General features: G+C 49.6%; 1 protein-coding gene across 1 annotated transcript in view; it reads right to left on the bottom strand.

Moving 5' to 3' along the window:
- Nucleotides 1–18,135, bottom strand: part of frem1b (Fras1 related extracellular matrix 1b) — a 35,075-nt gene that overhangs the window by 9,995 nt on the left and 6,945 nt on the right. Inside the window, exons 9-24 of the mRNA XM_061978482.1 lie at nucleotides 17,718–18,062; nucleotides 16,136–16,278; nucleotides 15,861–16,057; nucleotides 15,684–15,774; nucleotides 15,441–15,608; nucleotides 14,428–14,636; nucleotides 14,273–14,366; nucleotides 13,935–14,187; nucleotides 13,694–13,873; nucleotides 11,267–11,455; nucleotides 8,205–8,401; nucleotides 7,890–8,100; nucleotides 6,154–6,298; nucleotides 4,324–4,465; nucleotides 2,414–2,618; nucleotides 1,873–2,137 (exon numbers count right to left, since the gene is read on the bottom strand). Of these exons, the coding sequence (XP_061834466.1) occupies nucleotides 1,873–2,137; nucleotides 2,414–2,618; nucleotides 4,324–4,465; nucleotides 6,154–6,298; nucleotides 7,890–8,100; nucleotides 8,205–8,401; nucleotides 11,267–11,455; nucleotides 13,694–13,873; nucleotides 13,935–14,187; nucleotides 14,273–14,366; nucleotides 14,428–14,636; nucleotides 15,441–15,608; nucleotides 15,684–15,774; nucleotides 15,861–16,057; nucleotides 16,136–16,278; nucleotides 17,718–18,062 (3,034 nt within the window). The remainder of the gene's footprint in view (nucleotides 1–1,872; nucleotides 2,138–2,413; nucleotides 2,619–4,323; nucleotides 4,466–6,153; nucleotides 6,299–7,889; nucleotides 8,101–8,204; nucleotides 8,402–11,266; nucleotides 11,456–13,693; nucleotides 13,874–13,934; nucleotides 14,188–14,272; nucleotides 14,367–14,427; nucleotides 14,637–15,440; nucleotides 15,609–15,683; nucleotides 15,775–15,860; nucleotides 16,058–16,135; nucleotides 16,279–17,717; nucleotides 18,063–18,135) is intronic.

Below are 18,135 nucleotides of genomic sequence, written 5' to 3' on the forward strand. Positions count from 1 at the left end.
TACAGGATCATACATTGGTCATATTCAAAGTCCTCATGTGTCCAGGGACATATCACCTGACTTTATAAACATAATATACATTTTAAAAAAAGGAAAAAAGATTTAGTGACGATAAAACATATCGATGTAATCATAGTAGTATCGACTATTGTACTTGGTATCATTACAGTGGATGTCAGGTGTAGATCCACCCATGGCATTTGTGTACATTGTGACGGCGGTGAGCTATTGTATCCTCCTACGGTGTGTAGTGAAGCATGTTTAGCTATTCCTCGTCCTCCAGTGATAATGCTACTTGTAAAAAACTCACTTTATTTGTCGCCATGGAGGCGAGGATTAGTGATTTAGCCGCTATCTAGCTAGCCATGTGTTAAAGCAGCTCTTCCTGAGGGTGTTTAAGTGTTATAACTTCACCTTTATCTTGACTTTTTACACCAAAATGCGTCCATTCTCCCTTTTCTGTCTACACACTGTGTCTGCTTGTAAGTACTCTGTGTGTGTGTGTGTGTGTGCGCTGCCCAACATGCTCCTAAAAGCAGCAATGTCATGACGTGACCACGCACCGTCATGCCTGTTAAAATAAAAAAATATACAAATTGGGAACCCATCCATCCATTTCCTACCGCTTGTCCCTTTCGGGTCGCGGGGGTGCTGGAGCCTATCTCAGCTACATTCGGGCGGAAGGCGGTGTACACCCTGGACAAGTTACCACCTCATCACAGGGCCAACACAGATAGACTGAAGCGGTACTTTTCAAATAGTACTCTTTTTGATTGATGAAGCGCGATACTATAGTAGCAGTGGTATACTATACTAGCAGTGGTATACTATACTAGCAGTGGTATACTATACTAGCAGTGGTATACCGTACTAGCAGTGGTATACTGTACTAGCAGTGGTATACCGTACTAGCAGTGGTATACTGTACTAGCAGTGGTATACCGTACTAGCAGTGGTATACTGTACTAGCAGTGGTATACCGTACTAGCAGTGGTATACTATACTAGCAGTGGTATACTGTACTAGCAGTGGTATACTGTACTGGCAGTGGTATACTGTACTAGCAGTGGTATACCGTACTAGCAGTGGTATACTATACTAGCAGTGGTATACTATACTAGCAGTGGTATACCATACTAGCAGTGGTATACTGTACTAGCAGTGGTATACTATACTAGCAGTGGTATACTGTACTAGCAGTGGTATACTATACTAGCAGTGGTATACTGTACTAGCAGTGGTATACTGTACTAGCAGTGGTGTACCGTACTAGCAGTGGTATACTGCAATAACAGTGGTATACTATACTAGCAGTGGTATACTGTACTAGCAGTGGTGTACCGTACTAGCAGTGGTATACTGTACTAGCAGTGGTATACTATACTAGCAGTGGTATACTATACTAGCAGTGGTATACCGTACTAGCAGTGGTATACCATACTAGCAGTGGTATACTGTACTAGCAGTGGTATACTATACTAGCAGTGGTATACTGTACTAGCAGTGGTATACTGTACTAGCAGTGGTGTACCGTACTAGCAGTGGTATACTGCAATAACAGTGGTATACTATACTAGCAGTGGTATACTGTACTAGCAGTGGTGTACCGTACTAGCAGTGGTATACTGTACTAGCAGTGGTATACTGTACTAGCAGTGGTATACCCTACTAGCAGTGGTATACTGTACTAGCAGTGGTGTACCGTACTAGCAGTGGTATACTATACTAGCAGTGGTATACTATACTAGCAGTGGTATACTATACTAGCAGTGGTGTACCGTACTAGCAGTGGTATACCGTACTACCCTAGTAGTCACTGAACTGAATATGACGTCAACATGTCTTGACCTTTGACCTGAGGCACAGACTGACCTGAAGCTGTCGCTGCGGTGGGCGTGGCCGTTGTCGTGGGTGTAACACACTCTGTGAGCCGCCACGTCCAGCTGCGTGAACGTGTGCAGCGGCACGCCAGGCCTCCGCACGCCGTGCACCAGGCCGTGGCGCGGCGGCACCGTGACCGTGTAGATCAGCTCGTCCGGACGCCCGGCGCCGTCGGAAGCCAACAGGAAGTCTGTGTTGAGGACCACGCGCTGCCCCTCCGCCAGCGGCACCGCCCTGCTCGCCAGCGAGATGTTCCCTGCGCGGGTCAGAGGTCACATTTGTGACTCGGGACGATGACGCGTGAAGAGAAGCGCCACCCTTAGGAGCGGCGTGCACAGCTGCTGCATTCCACTGTTAATTATTCAGTGGCTGAATACATCCTCCATCCTTTCTCACCTCAGGTGGGCGCCAGGAGAGGCCAGGTCCTGTGGTGGCGTGTTCACCCGACTGGCAAAGCTGGCACGGCCAGCGAGACCTCAATAATGCATGAGCACGCTGAGGTGTGCGTTTGTCTACCTGAACCGGACCTCACCTTTGTGCACCGTGTGCACGGAGATGAAGAAGCTCTGTGGCGGGCCGCTGTTGTCCAAGTCGCTCAGGCTGAAACGGAAGCTGTCGTGACCTTTGAACCCGGAGGCGTTGGCGGCGGCGGCGTGCGCGTACCACAGTCGGTTCATGTCCACGTCGTCCTGAGTGAAGTTCTGACCGACCGCCAGCTGGGTCCAACCCGACTGGACCTGCAGACAAGTTACACGCTGGCTACTGCAGGACAACATGCCCGAGTCCTGACCTCACCTTCAGCTGCCCGAGTCCTGACCTCACCTTCAGCTGCCCGAGTCCTGACCTCACCTTCAGCTGCCCGAGTCCTGACCTCACCTTCAGCTGCCCGAGTCCTGACCTCACCTTCAGCTGCCCGAGTCCTGACCTCACCTTCAGCTGCCCGAGTCCTGACCTCACCTTCAGCTGCCCGAGTCCTGACCTCACCTTCAGCTGCCCGAGTCCTGACCTCACCTTCAGCTGCCCGAGTCCTGACCTCACCTTCAGCTGCCCGAGTCCTGTCCTCACCTTCAGCTGCCCTAGTCCTGACCTCACCTTCAGCTGCCCGAGTCCTGACCTCACCTTCAGCTGCCCGAGTCCTGACCTCACCTTCAGCTGCCCGAGTCCTGACCTCACCTTCAGCTGCCCGAGTCCTGACCTCACCTTCAGCTGCCCGAGTCCTGACCTCACCTTCAGCTGCCCGAGTCCTGACCTCACCTTCAACTGCCCGAGTCCTGACCTCACCTTCAGCTGCCCGAGTCCTGACCTCACCTTCAGCTGCCCGAGTCCTGACCTCACCTTCAGCTGCCCGAGTCCTGACCTCACCTTCAGCTGCCCGAGTCCTGACCTCACCTTCAGCTGCCCGAGTCCTGACCTCACCTTCAGCTGCCCGAGTCCTGACCTCACCTTCAGCTGCCCGAGTCCTGACCTCACCTTCAGCTGCCCGAGTCCTGTCCTCACCTTCAGCTGCCCTAGTCCTGACCTCACCTTCAGCTGCCCGAGTCCTGACCTCACCTTCAGCTGCCCGAGTCCTGACCTCACCTTCAGCTGCCCGAGTCCTGACCTCACCTTCAGCTGCCCGAGTCCTGCCCTCACCTTCAGCTGCCCGAGTCCTGACCTCACCTTCAGCTGCCCGAGTCCTGACCTCACCTTCAGCTGCCCGAGTCCTGACCTCACCTTCAGCTGCCCGAGTCCTGACCTCACCTTCAGCTGCCCGAGTCCTGACCTCACCTTCAACTGCCCGAGTCCTGACCTCACCTTCAACTGCCCGAGTCCTGACCTCACCTTCAGCTGCCTGAGTCCTGACCTCACCTTCAGCTGCCCGAGTCCTGACCTCACCTTCAGCTGCCCGAGTCCTGACCTCACCTTCAGCTGCCCGAGTCCTGACCTCACCTTCAACTGCCCGAGTCCTGACCTCACCTTCAGCTGCCCGAGTCCTGACCTCACCTTCAACTGCCCGAGTCCTGACCTCACCTTCAGCTGCCCGAGTCCTGACCTCACCTTCAACTGCCCGAGTCCTGACCTCACCTTCAACTGCCCGAGTCCTGACCTCACCTTCAACTGCCCGAGTCCTGACCTCACCTTCTGCTGCCCGAGTCCTGACCTCACCTTCAGCTGCCCGAGTCCTGTCCTCACCTTCAGCTGCCCTAGTCCTGACCTCACCTTCAGCTGCCCGAGTCCTGACCTCACCTTCAGCTGCCCGAGTCCTGACCTCACCTTCAGCTGCCCGAGTCCTGACCTCACCTTCAGCTGCCCGAGTCCTGACCTCACCTTCAGCTGCCCGAGTCCTGACCTCACCTTCAGCTGCCCGAGTCCTGACCTCACCTTCAACTGCCCGAGTCCTGACCTCACCTTCAACTGCCCGAGTCCTGACCTCACCTTCAGCTGCCTGAGTCCTGACCTCACCTTCAGCTGCAGTTCTCCAAAGCGGGTGGCGGCGTTGAGGAAATAGAAGATGCGGTCAGGCGGCGAGTCTGCATCCTGGGCCTCCAGAACCACGCTGGAGATCACTCTGCGGCCGCCGGACTCCACCTCCAGACCGGCGTTCCTGAAAGAGCCCACAGGGATGGCGTGACAAAAAAGCCAAAGAAAAAGCAAGCGGCGGAGGTAAAAAGCTGGCGGTGACATCACTTCCTGTGGAGTGAACGCAGCCAAGAGGAAAACGCATGCAACCGTCTGGACTAAAGGAGGAAGCGTAAAGTTTGTGTGACAGCAGGTTCCTCCTGCGGGTGATGGTGTTTAGAGGGGTGGGGGGCGGGTGATGGTGTTTAGAGGGGTGGGGGGGCGGGTGATGGTGTTTACAGCGTCTGTCTGGGTCTTCAATCGGAAGTAAAATCCACGCAGGACACACGAGCTGCCACGTTCATCCTGCAGGACGCCACAAACAAGGATGCGGGCATCTGCCAAGTCTCGCTGTTACTTCCGCCCGCCTGCTCTGACAGTACCAGCTTGGCCCGTGCCAGCACCTTGGTCCAGGGGGGGGGGGGTTGTTGGGACAAACAGGGAAGCCAGTGAAGGGTGCAAATTCCCAATCACTCATTCAAATGAAAATATTGTTTGAGTAGCCACCCACTCAAGCAAAGCCACCCGCCACATGTTCCCTCTCAGAGATCCCCCCCCCCACCACCACCACCACCACCACCACGGCCACTTGGCCAGTTCACAGCTGATGCTGTCTTTGTACATCAGAGCAGAGCCTCGTCCCACTTTCAGACTAAAACCTCCTCTAAACATTTCAACCGGGCCCCTCAGCTGTCTGTGTGTGCGTGTGTGTGTGTGTGTGTGTGTGTGTGTGTGTGTGTGTGTGTGTGTGCAGGCCCGACCCTAACCAATCTGGCGCCCTAGGCAAGATTTTAGGTGGCGCCCCCCCACATCGGCAGAAACCGAATAGCTTTGTCTTTGACCTTTTTTTTTTTTACTTACAACTATACCTAATATATAAAGGGGTGGAAAAGTGACTATTACCTGCAGGGCAAACATAGCTAACCAGAAGGCAATAACAGTGTAAACAAAAAATACCTGCTTAAAAGATCTAATACAAATGTCCCTGAGGAATGTAAGGTGGGAGTACTGTAATTACCTAACGTTACATTATTATTTTCCATAACAATTTAGCCCCCTCCACAATATTAACCCGACGTTAAAACAGAACTAGCTATTTATTGATTAGCAATTGCCGAATCATGTAACATTAGCTTAATGCTAACAAGCAGGTTACTATCACATTCTGTAACAGACAAATGATTTCATGTAGGCTAACGTTACCTACCTGCTACCTCTGTCTTTTTCTCGTTTCTCCTCCTCTTCTTTTCTCTTATTTCTTCCCTGGGCACCTGACAGTTTTGGCCGTTTTGACATCTTGTGTTGATTTTTTGATGTGGTGACGTCCAAAAAGAGTCATGATACGGGAAGGGAGGGGGCGCACCGTGCGGGGGAGAGGGGGCGTAATATTTTAACAAATAATATTTCTATTATACAGGCTTTACTTTGCATTTTAATTAACGTGGGATTATTTTTTGTATTTAGAAATAATAGTACCAACTTCTTTTTTTTTTTTCCTCCAACATTTGTGGCACTGGCGTGGCGCCCCCTGATGGACGGCGCCCTTAGCATTTGCCTATACGGCCTATGCCACGGGCCGGCCCTGTGTGTGTGTGTGTGTGTGTGTGTGTGTGTGTGTGTGTGTGTGTGTGTGTGTGTGTGTGTGTGTGTGTGTGTGTGTGCGTGTGCACGTACTTGAGCAGCAGAGGTTTGTGGTCGTTGAGCGGCAGCACCGTGACCCAACTCGTCCCCTGGACCGCGTGGACGCCATCTGTCAGCCGGAGCGTCAGCACGTCCTTCAGGGTTTCCGTGTCATCGTGCATGTACACCAACTTCATGCCTGCGTGGGGGAGGGAGCGAGGCAGCGAGGCAGCGAGGCAGCGAGGCAGCGAGGCAGCGAGGGAGTGGAGATGAGCACACATAGGCAAGTAGTTTTTCATTTACGTCTAAAAAACGATGACATTTAGTGCAATCTTTTATCATGGTCCTTACACGGTTTTGGTCATAACAATCATTTGTATTACAGCACTAAATGTGCATTCTTAGTTCTGTAACACCATTTGTTGTGTTGATATTCATGTATTTACCAATGTTATCAATTATCTTTAGCATAATGCACAGGTGTCAAACTCAAGGCCCGGGAGCCAGTTCTGGCCCGCCATATCATTCTATGTGGCCCGCGAAGCCTGGAAAATGGGTTTCAATAAAATACTTAAAATTGTATTTATTTTTTTTACTAAATGCATTTGTTCTTTAAATTTCAACAGGAAAGAAAAGCATATTTTTAACTTTAATATTATCTGATCAAACCCCAGAAGCAGTGAAGTTGTCAGGTTGTGTAAATGGTGAATAAAAACAGAATACAACAAATCCTTTTCAACTTATATTCAATTGAATAGACTGCAAAGACTACTACTACTAAAGATACTTAACGTTCGAATTGGAAATCTCTATTTTTTGCAAATATTAGCTCATTTTGAATTTGATGCCTGCAACATGTTTCAAAAAAGCTGGCACAAGTGGCAAAAAAGACTGATAAATGGGCTCAGGAACACTTCAGAAAACCACTGTCAGTAACTACAGTTGGTCGCTACATCTGTAAGTGCAAGTTAAAACTCTCCTATGCAAGGCAAAAACCATTTATCAACAACACCCAGAAACACCTCCGGCTTCACTGAGCCTGAGATCATCTAAGATGGACTGATGCAAAGTGGAAAAGTGTTCTGTGGTCTGACGAGTCCACATTTCAAATTGTTTTTGGAAACTGTGGACGTCGTGTCCTCCGGACCTAAGAGGAAAAGAACCATCCGGACTGTTCTAGGGTGAAAGTGTAAAAGGCAGCATGTGTGATGGTATGGGGGTGTATTAGTGCCCAAGACATGGGTAACTTACACATCTGTGAAGGCACCATTAATGCTGAAAGGTACATACAGCTTTTGGAGCAACATATGTTGCCATCCAAGCAACGTTACCATGACGCCCCTGCTTATTTCAGCAAGACAATGCCAAGCCACATGTTACATCAACGTGGCTTCATAGTAAAAGAGTGCGGGTACTAGACTGGCCTGCCTGTAGTCCAGACATTGAAAATGTGTGAAGGCTAAAATATGAGAAGGGAGACTGTTGAACAACTTAAGCTGTACATCAAGCAAGAATGGGAAAGAATTCCACTTCAAAAATGTGTCTCCTCAGTTCCCAAACCTTTACTGAGTGTTGTTAAAAGGAAAGGCCATGCAACACAGTGGTAAAAATGCCTTTTTTGCAATGTGTTGCTGCCATTCAATTCAAAGTTCATGATTATTTGCCAAAAAAAATTTAATTTCTCAGTGTGAACATGAAATATCTTGTCTTTGCAGTCTATTCAATTGAATATAAGTTGAAAAGGATTTGCAAATCCTTGTATTCTGCCCTGGGTGTGTGGCGGGTCTCACCCTCTCGGAGTTGGCGCAGTGTGAAGGAGGCGACTACGAGGGAAGCGGTCGCCTCTTTGTAGCGTGCCGTCTCGACGCCGTAGACGCCGTTCATCAGGCTGCCGTGAGCCGGCGGTGTCGCCACGGTAAAGGTGAGGACATCTGGCGGGGCGTCCAGGTCGAAGGCGTCCAGGATGGAGGGGGTCAGCTCCCTGACGCCCCCCTCCTTCACCTGAGTGAGTCGTCGTGTGTTGTGGTTATTTATTTCCAGCCTGCGTCTTGCACAGTTGCGTCGCCATGGTTACTGCTTGACCGTGTGACCTCTGGACTACGTACGGTGAAATTGGCGAGCTTCAGAGAAGGCGCTTCGTCGTTGGTGGGATTGATGATGATGTACAAGGGGATGGAGGCGGAGTGATGCAGGCCGTCACTCACGCTGATCAACAACTGGTCTACGGTTGGCTCCGCCCCTTTGTGCTCCGATTGGACATAGTTGATGAAGCCATAGGTCAGGTGGTCCAGGCTGAAGGATGCTGGTAAGAAATGATCTGGTTACATGTAGAAGAAATACATCAAACTTACAGTCAAACATGTCTAAAGCGAAAGTGGCCACCAGTGGATGCCGGTCTCTCAAGGAGGGGAAGCTCAATTTCAGCCTACATCATGAAATGTGTTTGTTTAGTTACACGTAAATTCTACCCTCTGTTCCTTTTTAAGAAAGTGATCTGTGACCCTGTCGTACCAAGAAGGCGTCTTTTCCAGGGATTTGACAAGTGTCCTCTCAATGGCCAGCAGAGCTAGGCTGCTTGGCCCATGGTGTTGTGGGTGTAAGACTTGAACAGGAGAAGCTCCTCTCTACACCTGCAGATGGAGCTCCAGTGGTTGCCACTAATGTACACCTGAGGTATTGCACTGTCCAACTCCATGTCTTTCAGAAATCACATAGCTTTCCCTTGTTGCCCTGCAAGTCCTGGTTTGAATATAGGACTTGAAGTTTAGACCTCAGTCTCCCTGAATCAAAGAACTGGCCAAAACCTTTCAGGACACTCTGAAATGCCTTCTCTGGAAACACTCATCTCATCAAATTTCCCTGGATTGACTAATTCCAAGAAGCGCAGACTTTCCATTTTTGAAAAACGCCGAGGTATCTGCTCTGTGAGATTGTCTAGGATGGCCATGAACAGATTCCTGTAGCGCTCCTTGGGATCCTGTAGTTGTGACAGACGGCGTTTTCTCATGGGCTCAGTTTGTGGGTCTGATGTGAGATCTGCTGCTTTGGCAGAAACAGCTTGGAAAGCCCCCTCTGACCTCTTCTCTTTGACAAAAGCAAGAAGAGACTCAGTTCTTTTCTTGCAGTACAGAACATCCATAGTTCTCTGCTAGACGATGTCAAACACCACATCAGTCTCAGAGAAGATGTGTTCATATGTGTACAACATGAACACAAATCAAAATCCTCCAGTTTCATCAGAAAGTCTTTGGCACAGTCTAATGTGTCATCATCCATGGACTTTTCTGCAATGATCATCTCAAAAGTTTGCAGGAGGGCATCGTAATTGTTTGCCACAGTGCTCGCTGTCAGTTATGTGAAATTCCATCGAGAAGAAGCATTTCTAGGCAACCTTGAGCAGCCTGCAGACGCAAGAAAAGACATCCTCTTTGTGCATTTTGAGAAAAATGTGGCAAACCAGAGAAAAAATATTCTGCACTCAGATCAGCATTTAGCCCCCTGAGACAGAAGCAGGTTCAGTCTGTGTGCATAGCAATGCACAAACATTGCACTGGGGGCTATTGCTTTAACTTTGGTCTGCAAACCTTTGAGAGGTGGCGCCATGACAGCAGCCCCATCATAAGTTTGCGCCCTGAAATTGTAGCCCTGCATGGTTTCATTCAAGACTTCAAAAACAGACTGAGCATCTCTTACCCCAGAGACATCAAAAAATCCAATAAAGCGCTCCTGAATTTGACCTGCCCTATCCACATAGCGAACAATGACAGAGAGTTGAGCATGGCAAGCTATGTCAGTTGTTTCTTCCACCTGCCATGCAAAAAAGGGAGCAGCCTGAATTTCATCCTTGATCTCATCAGAAAGCGTGTCTGAAAGAGCAGAGATCAAGTCGTTCTGGATTGCATGGGACATACCAGTGAAGACAATTGTGTGGCCAGGACAGAGTCATATTTAGCGAATGCTTCTGTAATTCCCCATGTTACACTTAGACTTAGACAACCTTTAATGATCCACAAGGGAAATTGTTCCACACATAATTGGATTGGATGATTCAACACTCTCCTCATGACAGCTCCTGATGGCCAAGCAAGGAAGTCACATCAATGAGGCGGTTTCAGAAAGCTCGGTTTTGTTTGACCGTTTCATGATGTTTTGCCACTTGAATGCCAGCACCTTGCTCAACCCTGACTCTGCCCAGGCAACTTAACCTTGCACAGGCACTCACATGTTCATCACTTTTTCCATGCCTTTTGTATGCCCTGTCAAAGAGCATACAAGTGTGCTGATTGGCACAGGACTCACCCACAGTGTGCCCACTCGCAGAGAGACTCACCCACAGTGTGCCCACTCGCAGAGAGACTAACCCACAGTGTGGCCACTCGCAGAGAGACTCACCCACAGTGTGGCCACTCGCAGAGAGACTCACCCACAGTGTGGCCACTCGCAGAGAGACTCACCCACAGTGTGGCCACTCGCAGAGAGACTCACCCACAGTGTGGCCACTCGCAGAGAGACTCACCCACAGTGTGGCTACTCGCAGAGAGACTCACCCACAGTGTGACCACTCGCAGAGAGACTCACCCACAGAATGCCCACTCGCAGAGAGACTGACCCACAGTGTGCCCACTCGCAGAGAGACTCACTCACAGTGTGGCCACTCGCAGAGAGACTCACCCACAGTGTGGCCACTCGCAGAGAGACTCACCCACAATGTGCCCACTCGCAGAGAGACTGACCCACAGTGTGCCCACTCGCAGAGAGACTGACCCACAGTGTGGCCACTCGCAGAGAGAGTCACCCACAGTGTGGCCACTCGCAAAGAGACTCACCAACAGTGTGGCCACTCGCAGAGAGACTCACCCACAGTGTGGCCACTCGCAGAGAGACTCACCCACAGTGTGGCCACTCGCAGAGAGACTCACCCACAGTGTGCCCACTCGCAGAGAGACTGACCCACAGTGTGCCCACTCGCAGAGAGACTGACCCACAGTGTGCCCACTCGCAGAGAGACTCACCCACAGTGTAGCCACTCGCAGAGAGACTCACCCACAGTGTGGCCACTCGCAGAGAGACTCACCCACAGTGTGGCCACTCGCAGAGAGACTCACCCACAGTGTGGCCACTCGCAGAGAGACTCACCCACAGTGTGACCACTCGCAGAGAGACTCACCCACAGGGATTCCAGCGTTGCTCTTCTCAGAGCCAGGAGTTGGCAGCGTGTTCTCCAGGAAGCCGTGAAGAGGCTTGGTGTCCAGGTGAAAAGTCAGCTGTTCGGGGAGGCTGTCTGGGTCCGTGGCCCCCAGGACGCCCTTATTCAGACAAGCGAAGGAGCCCTCGTCCACCACCAACATGGAGTCCGCTGTGTGAGAAACAGACAAAATATTCTATTAGTCATTAGTGGATATTCTTCAATGTACTTTATCTTCATGATAATCTCATTGACTACATGGACATGGCAGCCATTGATGCTAAGCTACCAAACAATGTGAGTATGTTTGTCTGTTTCAGCTGTCTCCACCCTCCTGTTAATTACAATGTGTGTCTCCACCCTCCTGTTAATTACAATGTGTGTCTTGGATGTGGCTGATAAACCACTGTCCCTTCAAAATAAAAGACAAGGTAAGATGGATTTGTCTTGTTTAGGCTGCTAATGCTCTGCGTCTTTATTCTCTGCTAATGAATTTGACCAGCAAACATCAGCCAGACTGACGTGTGACGTGACGTGTGACATGTGACATGTGACATGTGACGTGCACATTGTGGCGCTCCCCGAATGCGTGCGGGCACGCTGGCGGGATTAGCCGCCACTCGCCCGATGGAGACGCTCTCTTAATGCAACAAGTATGCAGAGACTATATTGTTTGTCACTTATCATAGAATGATGTTTTGTTTAGACTTCCACAAACACACAAAGTTCCAGGAGCATTCTGGAACTTCCTGTCAGTGTGAGTCATTGAAACCTTTCAATCATTCTCATGATGATGTTCATCTGCCAGGAAAACTTCCTATCTGGGGATTGGCTGTCAACAAGGAGCGGCCATGTAAGTGTGCAACACACACGCACACACACACACACACACACACACACACACACACACACACACACACACACACACACACACACACACACACACACACACACACACACACACACACACACACTTTTGACCTCTTTGCAAAGTTGCTACGAACACTGCTCCACTTCTTTTTATGGGGGCAATATGGCGTCATATTATTTGATATGATGCATGTTGTTTTGTACATACATTTAAAAGAAATCTGTTACTATTAATTGGAGTATTAACATACCGTATTTTCCGGACCACCAGATTATAAAGCACACTGCCAATGAGCGGGTCTATTCAGGTCTATTTTCATACAAAAGGCCATCGGATTATAAGACGCATTAAAGGAGTCATATTATTATTCAGATTATTTTCTAAAAGTAAAAGACTTCCTTGTGGTCTACATAACATGTAATGGTGGCTCTTTGCTCAAAATGTTGCATAGATGATGTTTTACACATCATCTTCAACTCACTTTCTGACAGTCTCTTCAGGATGCGCCGTTTTATTTACGTGCCTCCACTTGGACAGCGTCTTCTCCCCGTCGTCCTTGTTGTAGCGGTGTAGCGTGCAAGGACGGGAGTGGAAGAAGTGTCAAACGATGGCGCTAACTGTTTTAATGACATTCACACTTTACTTCAATCAATAACGGAGCAGCATCTCCTCATCCGTGGCTCACTAGTGCAACAACAACAACACCCGAAATGTGTCCTGTGACCGGAACTCTCTAATAAGTAAAGTTCCTTGGGTGAATAATGTAAAGTCACTACACCGGTATGTTTTAGTGCTTTCATGGTGAGTTCACTGACAGATATAAGTAAGAACTTTACACTACTTTATATTAGAAATGGCAACAGCGGAGGATGAATGTCACATAACAAGAAGATAGAGAAAAAGAAGATTATCGACTACAAAGGCGGAAACGCACAATTTTTCAGGATTTATGCAGATCCCAAATACACATCAGCAATTTTTCAGGATTTATGCAGATCCCAAATACACATCAGCAGGTACCAGAAGGTAAGAAAAGTTGCTTTTGCATAATATTGTGAAACAAAACATCCCACCCTAGTCCCAGTGAAGCTAAGACACTTTGTCCTATTCTAGTACAGTCTTTCCTTGTCTCCCACCCTAGTCCCAGTGAAGCTAAGACACTCTGTCCTATTCTAGTACAGTCTTTCCTTGTCTCCCACCCTAGTCCCAGTGAAGCTAAGACACTTTGTCCTATTCTAGTACAGTCTTTCCTTGTCTCCCACCCTAGTCCCAGTGAAGCTAAGACACTTTGTCCTATTCTAGTACAGTCTTTCCTTGTCTCCCACTCTAGTCCCAGTGAAGCTAAGACACTTTGTCCTATTCTAGTACAGTCTTTCCTTGTCTCCCACCCTAGTCCCAGTGAAGCTAAGACAATTTGTCCTATTGTAGTACAGAAAAAAAAGCATGTTCCCAGAGGTCACACACACGACCCCCTGGTATCACACCGTGCCACTAAGACTATTTAAGGAAGGACTGATCGAAGGTGGCAACAAACTCACCTAGAATGACGGCAGGTACTTTGTTGTTAACAGGAAGTAAAGTGATGTTGAGGTCGTACACAGGAAGTGAGCCGTGGAGCGGGACGGGCGGAGCATCTCCACGGCAACAGCCCTCCAACCCGCCGTCAGAGATGATGAGAGTGACGGTGTCGGACACAGCCCGCGGTCCGATCTCTCCCCCTGCACACAAAGAGAGAAAGTTGCAAGGGGTCCCTTGGTGACGTTACCCATGATGCATCACCTGTGTGCACATAGTACACGTGACCCTGCAGCAGGTCCTCCTGGGAGAACTTGTCTGCTGGCTGGCCCGCCCGCTGCAGCTCCCCCCGGGCAGGCCGCCGCGCCAGCATGTAGGTCAGCCTGGCGTCCTCGCTGTCCCGGTCCGTGGCTGACAGGTAGTCCGCCGTCACTTGGACGCGCCCCCCTTCTTGGCAGCTGAGCTCGCCTCGCAGACCTCCACCCAATTGGGGTGGCTCGTCGTTCACAGGCAGCACCTGAGGGAGCAGAGACGTATTGAGGGGTTACCATGGTTACTTCTTCTGCAATGGATCGTTCCCAGTGTGGCCGACTGGGCCTCACCTGGATGAGCATTACAACTTCAGCCGAGTTGACACCGTCCGTCACCCGCAGAGCGATGTCATCCTCGGTGGTCTCGGAGTCATCGTGAATGTACCTGCATCAAAGCAAAGTTCATCAGAACCAAAGAAGACATAGTCTTGGCGCAGGACGCCGACCTGACAGTGAGTCGTCGCAGGTCGCTCAGCATGAACCACTCGCCCTGACGCAGCGTTCCACCCCGCAGCTCCAGGTGACCGTGGCGAGCTTCACCTCGAAGCTCCACTCTTAACGCCTCCTCCAGGCTGTCCCGGTCCCGGATCAGGAGGTGCTCCTCTGTCAAGAAGGCCCCGCCCCCTTCCTCCACCCGCAGTAGGTTGGTGAAGGCCTGACAGAGACTGCGGTCACACGGGCATTTCCAAACCTTTTTGCTCCCCTGCTGTTCAGTTTTCCAATTGTTCGGTTCACGGTGTTTACATGCGCTGCGAGAACTAGCGTACGCCGTTTACATGTCAAGTAGGGGTCACTCGCAGAAAACCGTTTCGTCAGCCAAACTTACCGGGGTCGTCGTCGACAAAGCCGACATCCACTCTGCTCGACTCCTCCGCTGCCGAGGTCAGCGGTCTATTCCCCAATAATTCATCCTTTAGGTCGTAATGGACAAAACCGTCAGGATTTCAGCCGCTGGTGTTGTTGTTTTTGAGCCTCATAGTATGCAGTCTCCATGTCCTCACACACTTTTTTATAAATGTCACCGTTCCTGTGCTTTCTTCCATCTATACGCGCCACCATGTTAAGTTCTAAGTGCTAAGGCAGACCGTAGTCTCCTCGTCACACCAGTAATGCTGACGTTTTCTCGCCATGCTGTTTGTATTTCTCCTTCTTCCTCTTCCTCTTTCTCATGTCACTCCACGTAACGGCGTAAACGTGATGACGTTCCGTCCGACTGAAAAGGTCTCGGGTGTGTACGTGCGTGATTAAACGGTTGTGGCCAGGCGTACCCCAGCAGTCCAAGACGGTTCATCCGCACATAGGTTGATTTCACGCGTTTACATGTGCAGTGCAAGCCTATTTCCCGAGGAAAAACTGAACATCAGGGGACCAAAAACGTTTGTGAATGTGCATGTCACCATGCAGGCTCATCCCCCAGCTGGAGGGTCAGCACCTAAATGATAACATGAAGATCTCTGACCTCTGGCGCCTGGTCGTCCACGGGGATGATGGTGATGTTGAAATGCAGGCCGGAGACGGTGCCGCCATGATGGTCACTGACAGAGAAGGTGAACTGGACGAACAGAGACTGTGGACCGATGTCCTCCACTGGCGGCATGAACGCTACCTTCATGTGGTCCACTGCATGCTGGGATGGCAAAGAGGACAGCGTATGTCTACATGCATCTTCAGGGAATCAAACAATGAACTCATTGCTCTAAACCTGTGTGAAAGACATCAATACTGGCGCCGTAGGGTCGCGCCTCATTGGGGTGCCGCTGTCCGTGTAAAAGAGGCGCCCGGCGTCCATCAAACTGGAAATGGATAACAGATTAGCGCTATGTTAGTAACATGAATCAGAGTTGGCGTTAGCAGCATCGGTGACATCAGCAGGCGTTACCCAGGATGCAGCGGGCTGAAGCAGGGCCGAGTGATGACGTAAGTCAGGTCCGTGTCGGGGTGTTCTGCGTGGCTGAAGTGCAGGTGGGACCGCGTGATGTAAACCACCTCCGTCTCTTTCACTGTCAGTCGACGGCTGCTTCCCCAAACCTCCACGGGCAACTGGTCCTCCACAGGGAAAACGCTCACAACCGTCGTCTGGGAACGAGCAGAATGGTGAGCAAAGCATGCTGGGAGGGAGGAAGCGAGCGGCCCGCTGGCAGTGGTCGGACTCACGTAGGCGTGCGAGAGGTTTGGTGGCTCCTGGATGTCTGACAGTATGAAATCGAAGGAGTCTTCAAAGTGTTCTTCTCCTGAGTGCTGGTAGTAGATCTGACCCAGGAGCACATTTCGCTGAAGGAATCGGTCCACAGGAATTCCTGGAAGGACAAATCACCATTAGCCTGTTTTCTTCAACTATGCCAGGAATATTCCATTAAATTGTTTTGGGGGCCACATTTGCAGAAAGCTAAGGACCGGGTGGCCAGACGTCCCCCTTCCCTATTAGGCTTATTTTGTATTCTTTCATCAGCTACAGGAGCATCTTGCTGTTTTTAAGGAGCTTTGCAAAAAAGCAAGTCAAAGATCATCTCTATGACAGCAGTTTTGAAAAAGAGAGGACCTCAAATAGGACCTTGAGAAACACCACGAACTAAAGAAATTGAACAAACGACTGCTGACTGCATCTGAAGTAAACAAACACCTTAGTTACATCAATCACATTACGAATAAAAGGAGGACTTAAAGAGGTGCCTTGAGGAACTCCTCAGTTGTAAACTCCTGTGTTTTGTTTGTTTGCTAGCAAGATTGAAATGTCAATGCAAGGATCTGCCATGTCTTTACAGCGGTCCAAGTTCCTGTAGCACTTCAGTGTTTTCAGTAGAGATGTCGATAATATTGGCCTGCCGATATTATCGGCTGATAAATGCGTTAAAATGTAATTATCGGTATTGGTTTTTTTTATTATGAGTATCGTTTTTTGTTTTTTTTAATTAAATCAATCCAAAGACATGCACCTGGGGATAAGGTGATTGGCTACACTAAATTGGCCCTAGTGTGTGGATGTGAGTGTGAATGTTGTCTGTCTATCTGTGTTGGCCCTGCGATGAGGTGGCGACTTGTCCAGGGTGTACCCCGCCTTCCGCCCGATTGTAGCTGAGATAGGCTCCAGCGCCCCCGCGACCCCAAAGGGAATAAGCGGTAGAAAATGGATGGATAATTAAATCAACATAAAAAACACAAGATACACTTACAATTAGTGCACCTACCCAAAAAACCTCCCTCCCCCATTTACACTCATTCACACATTCTGTTATTAATATTGTGGTTCCTACATTATATATCAATATATATCAATACAGTCTGCAAGGGATACAGTCCGTAAGCACACATGCTCATTTTCATTCATTACTAGTTTCTATGGAACTGTTTTTATATTGTTTTACTTTCTTTTTTATTCAAGAAAATGTTTAGAATTTATTTATCTTATTTTATTTTATTAATTTTTTCAAAAAGGACCTTATCTTCACCATACCTGGTTGTCCAAATTAGGCATAATAATGTGTTAATTCCACCACTGTATATATCAGTATCGGTTGATATCGGTATTGGTCATTAAAGAGTTGGACAATATCGGATATCGACAAAAAGCCATTATCGGACATCCCTAGTTTTCAGGAATTTGCTGCAAAAATGTTTGTCCCACAAGTTTTGAACTGAAATGTGGTATGGTGGTATGGTGGTATGGTGCCATTCCTGTCCCTTGGGCCGCCAATTGAATAGCACTGCCCTATGCCGCCAACAGGCCCCGCCCCCTCACCTGGCTCCTGAGGGGAGGTCTTTCTGACCAGCTGCCCCGCCTGAGGAGGGGCGGTTATCTGGTAGAGGATGTAGTCATCACTGGAGTCCAGGTCCGAGGCCAACAGTGTGGTCTCCTGCAGCCGCACAGCGCCACCTTCCTGGACCTCCAAGGCCACGTTGTTGACCAGGAAGGGTGGCGAGTCATCTTTGGGGAGTATGTTGATGGGGAACTTGTGGCGGATGCTGTGGCGTCCGTCGCTGATGCGAAACACGATGTGGTCACGGGTGGTGTCACTGTCCGAGTGGTGGTAGACCACCACGCCCTCCCTCAGGTCCTGCACTCGGAACATGAAAGCCTTCCCACCTGCAGACAAAAAGATGCGTGTATGAAAAATGAGCGCCTGGTTTCTTCTGGATCCAGCGTCTTTCTTCTTTGC

This window comes from Nerophis lumbriciformis, linkage group LG18 (genome assembly GCF_033978685.3).
Source record: "Nerophis lumbriciformis linkage group LG18, RoL_Nlum_v2.1, whole genome shotgun sequence".
In the NCBI taxonomy this organism is placed as follows: Eukaryota; Metazoa; Chordata; class Actinopteri; order Syngnathiformes; family Syngnathidae; genus Nerophis; species Nerophis lumbriciformis.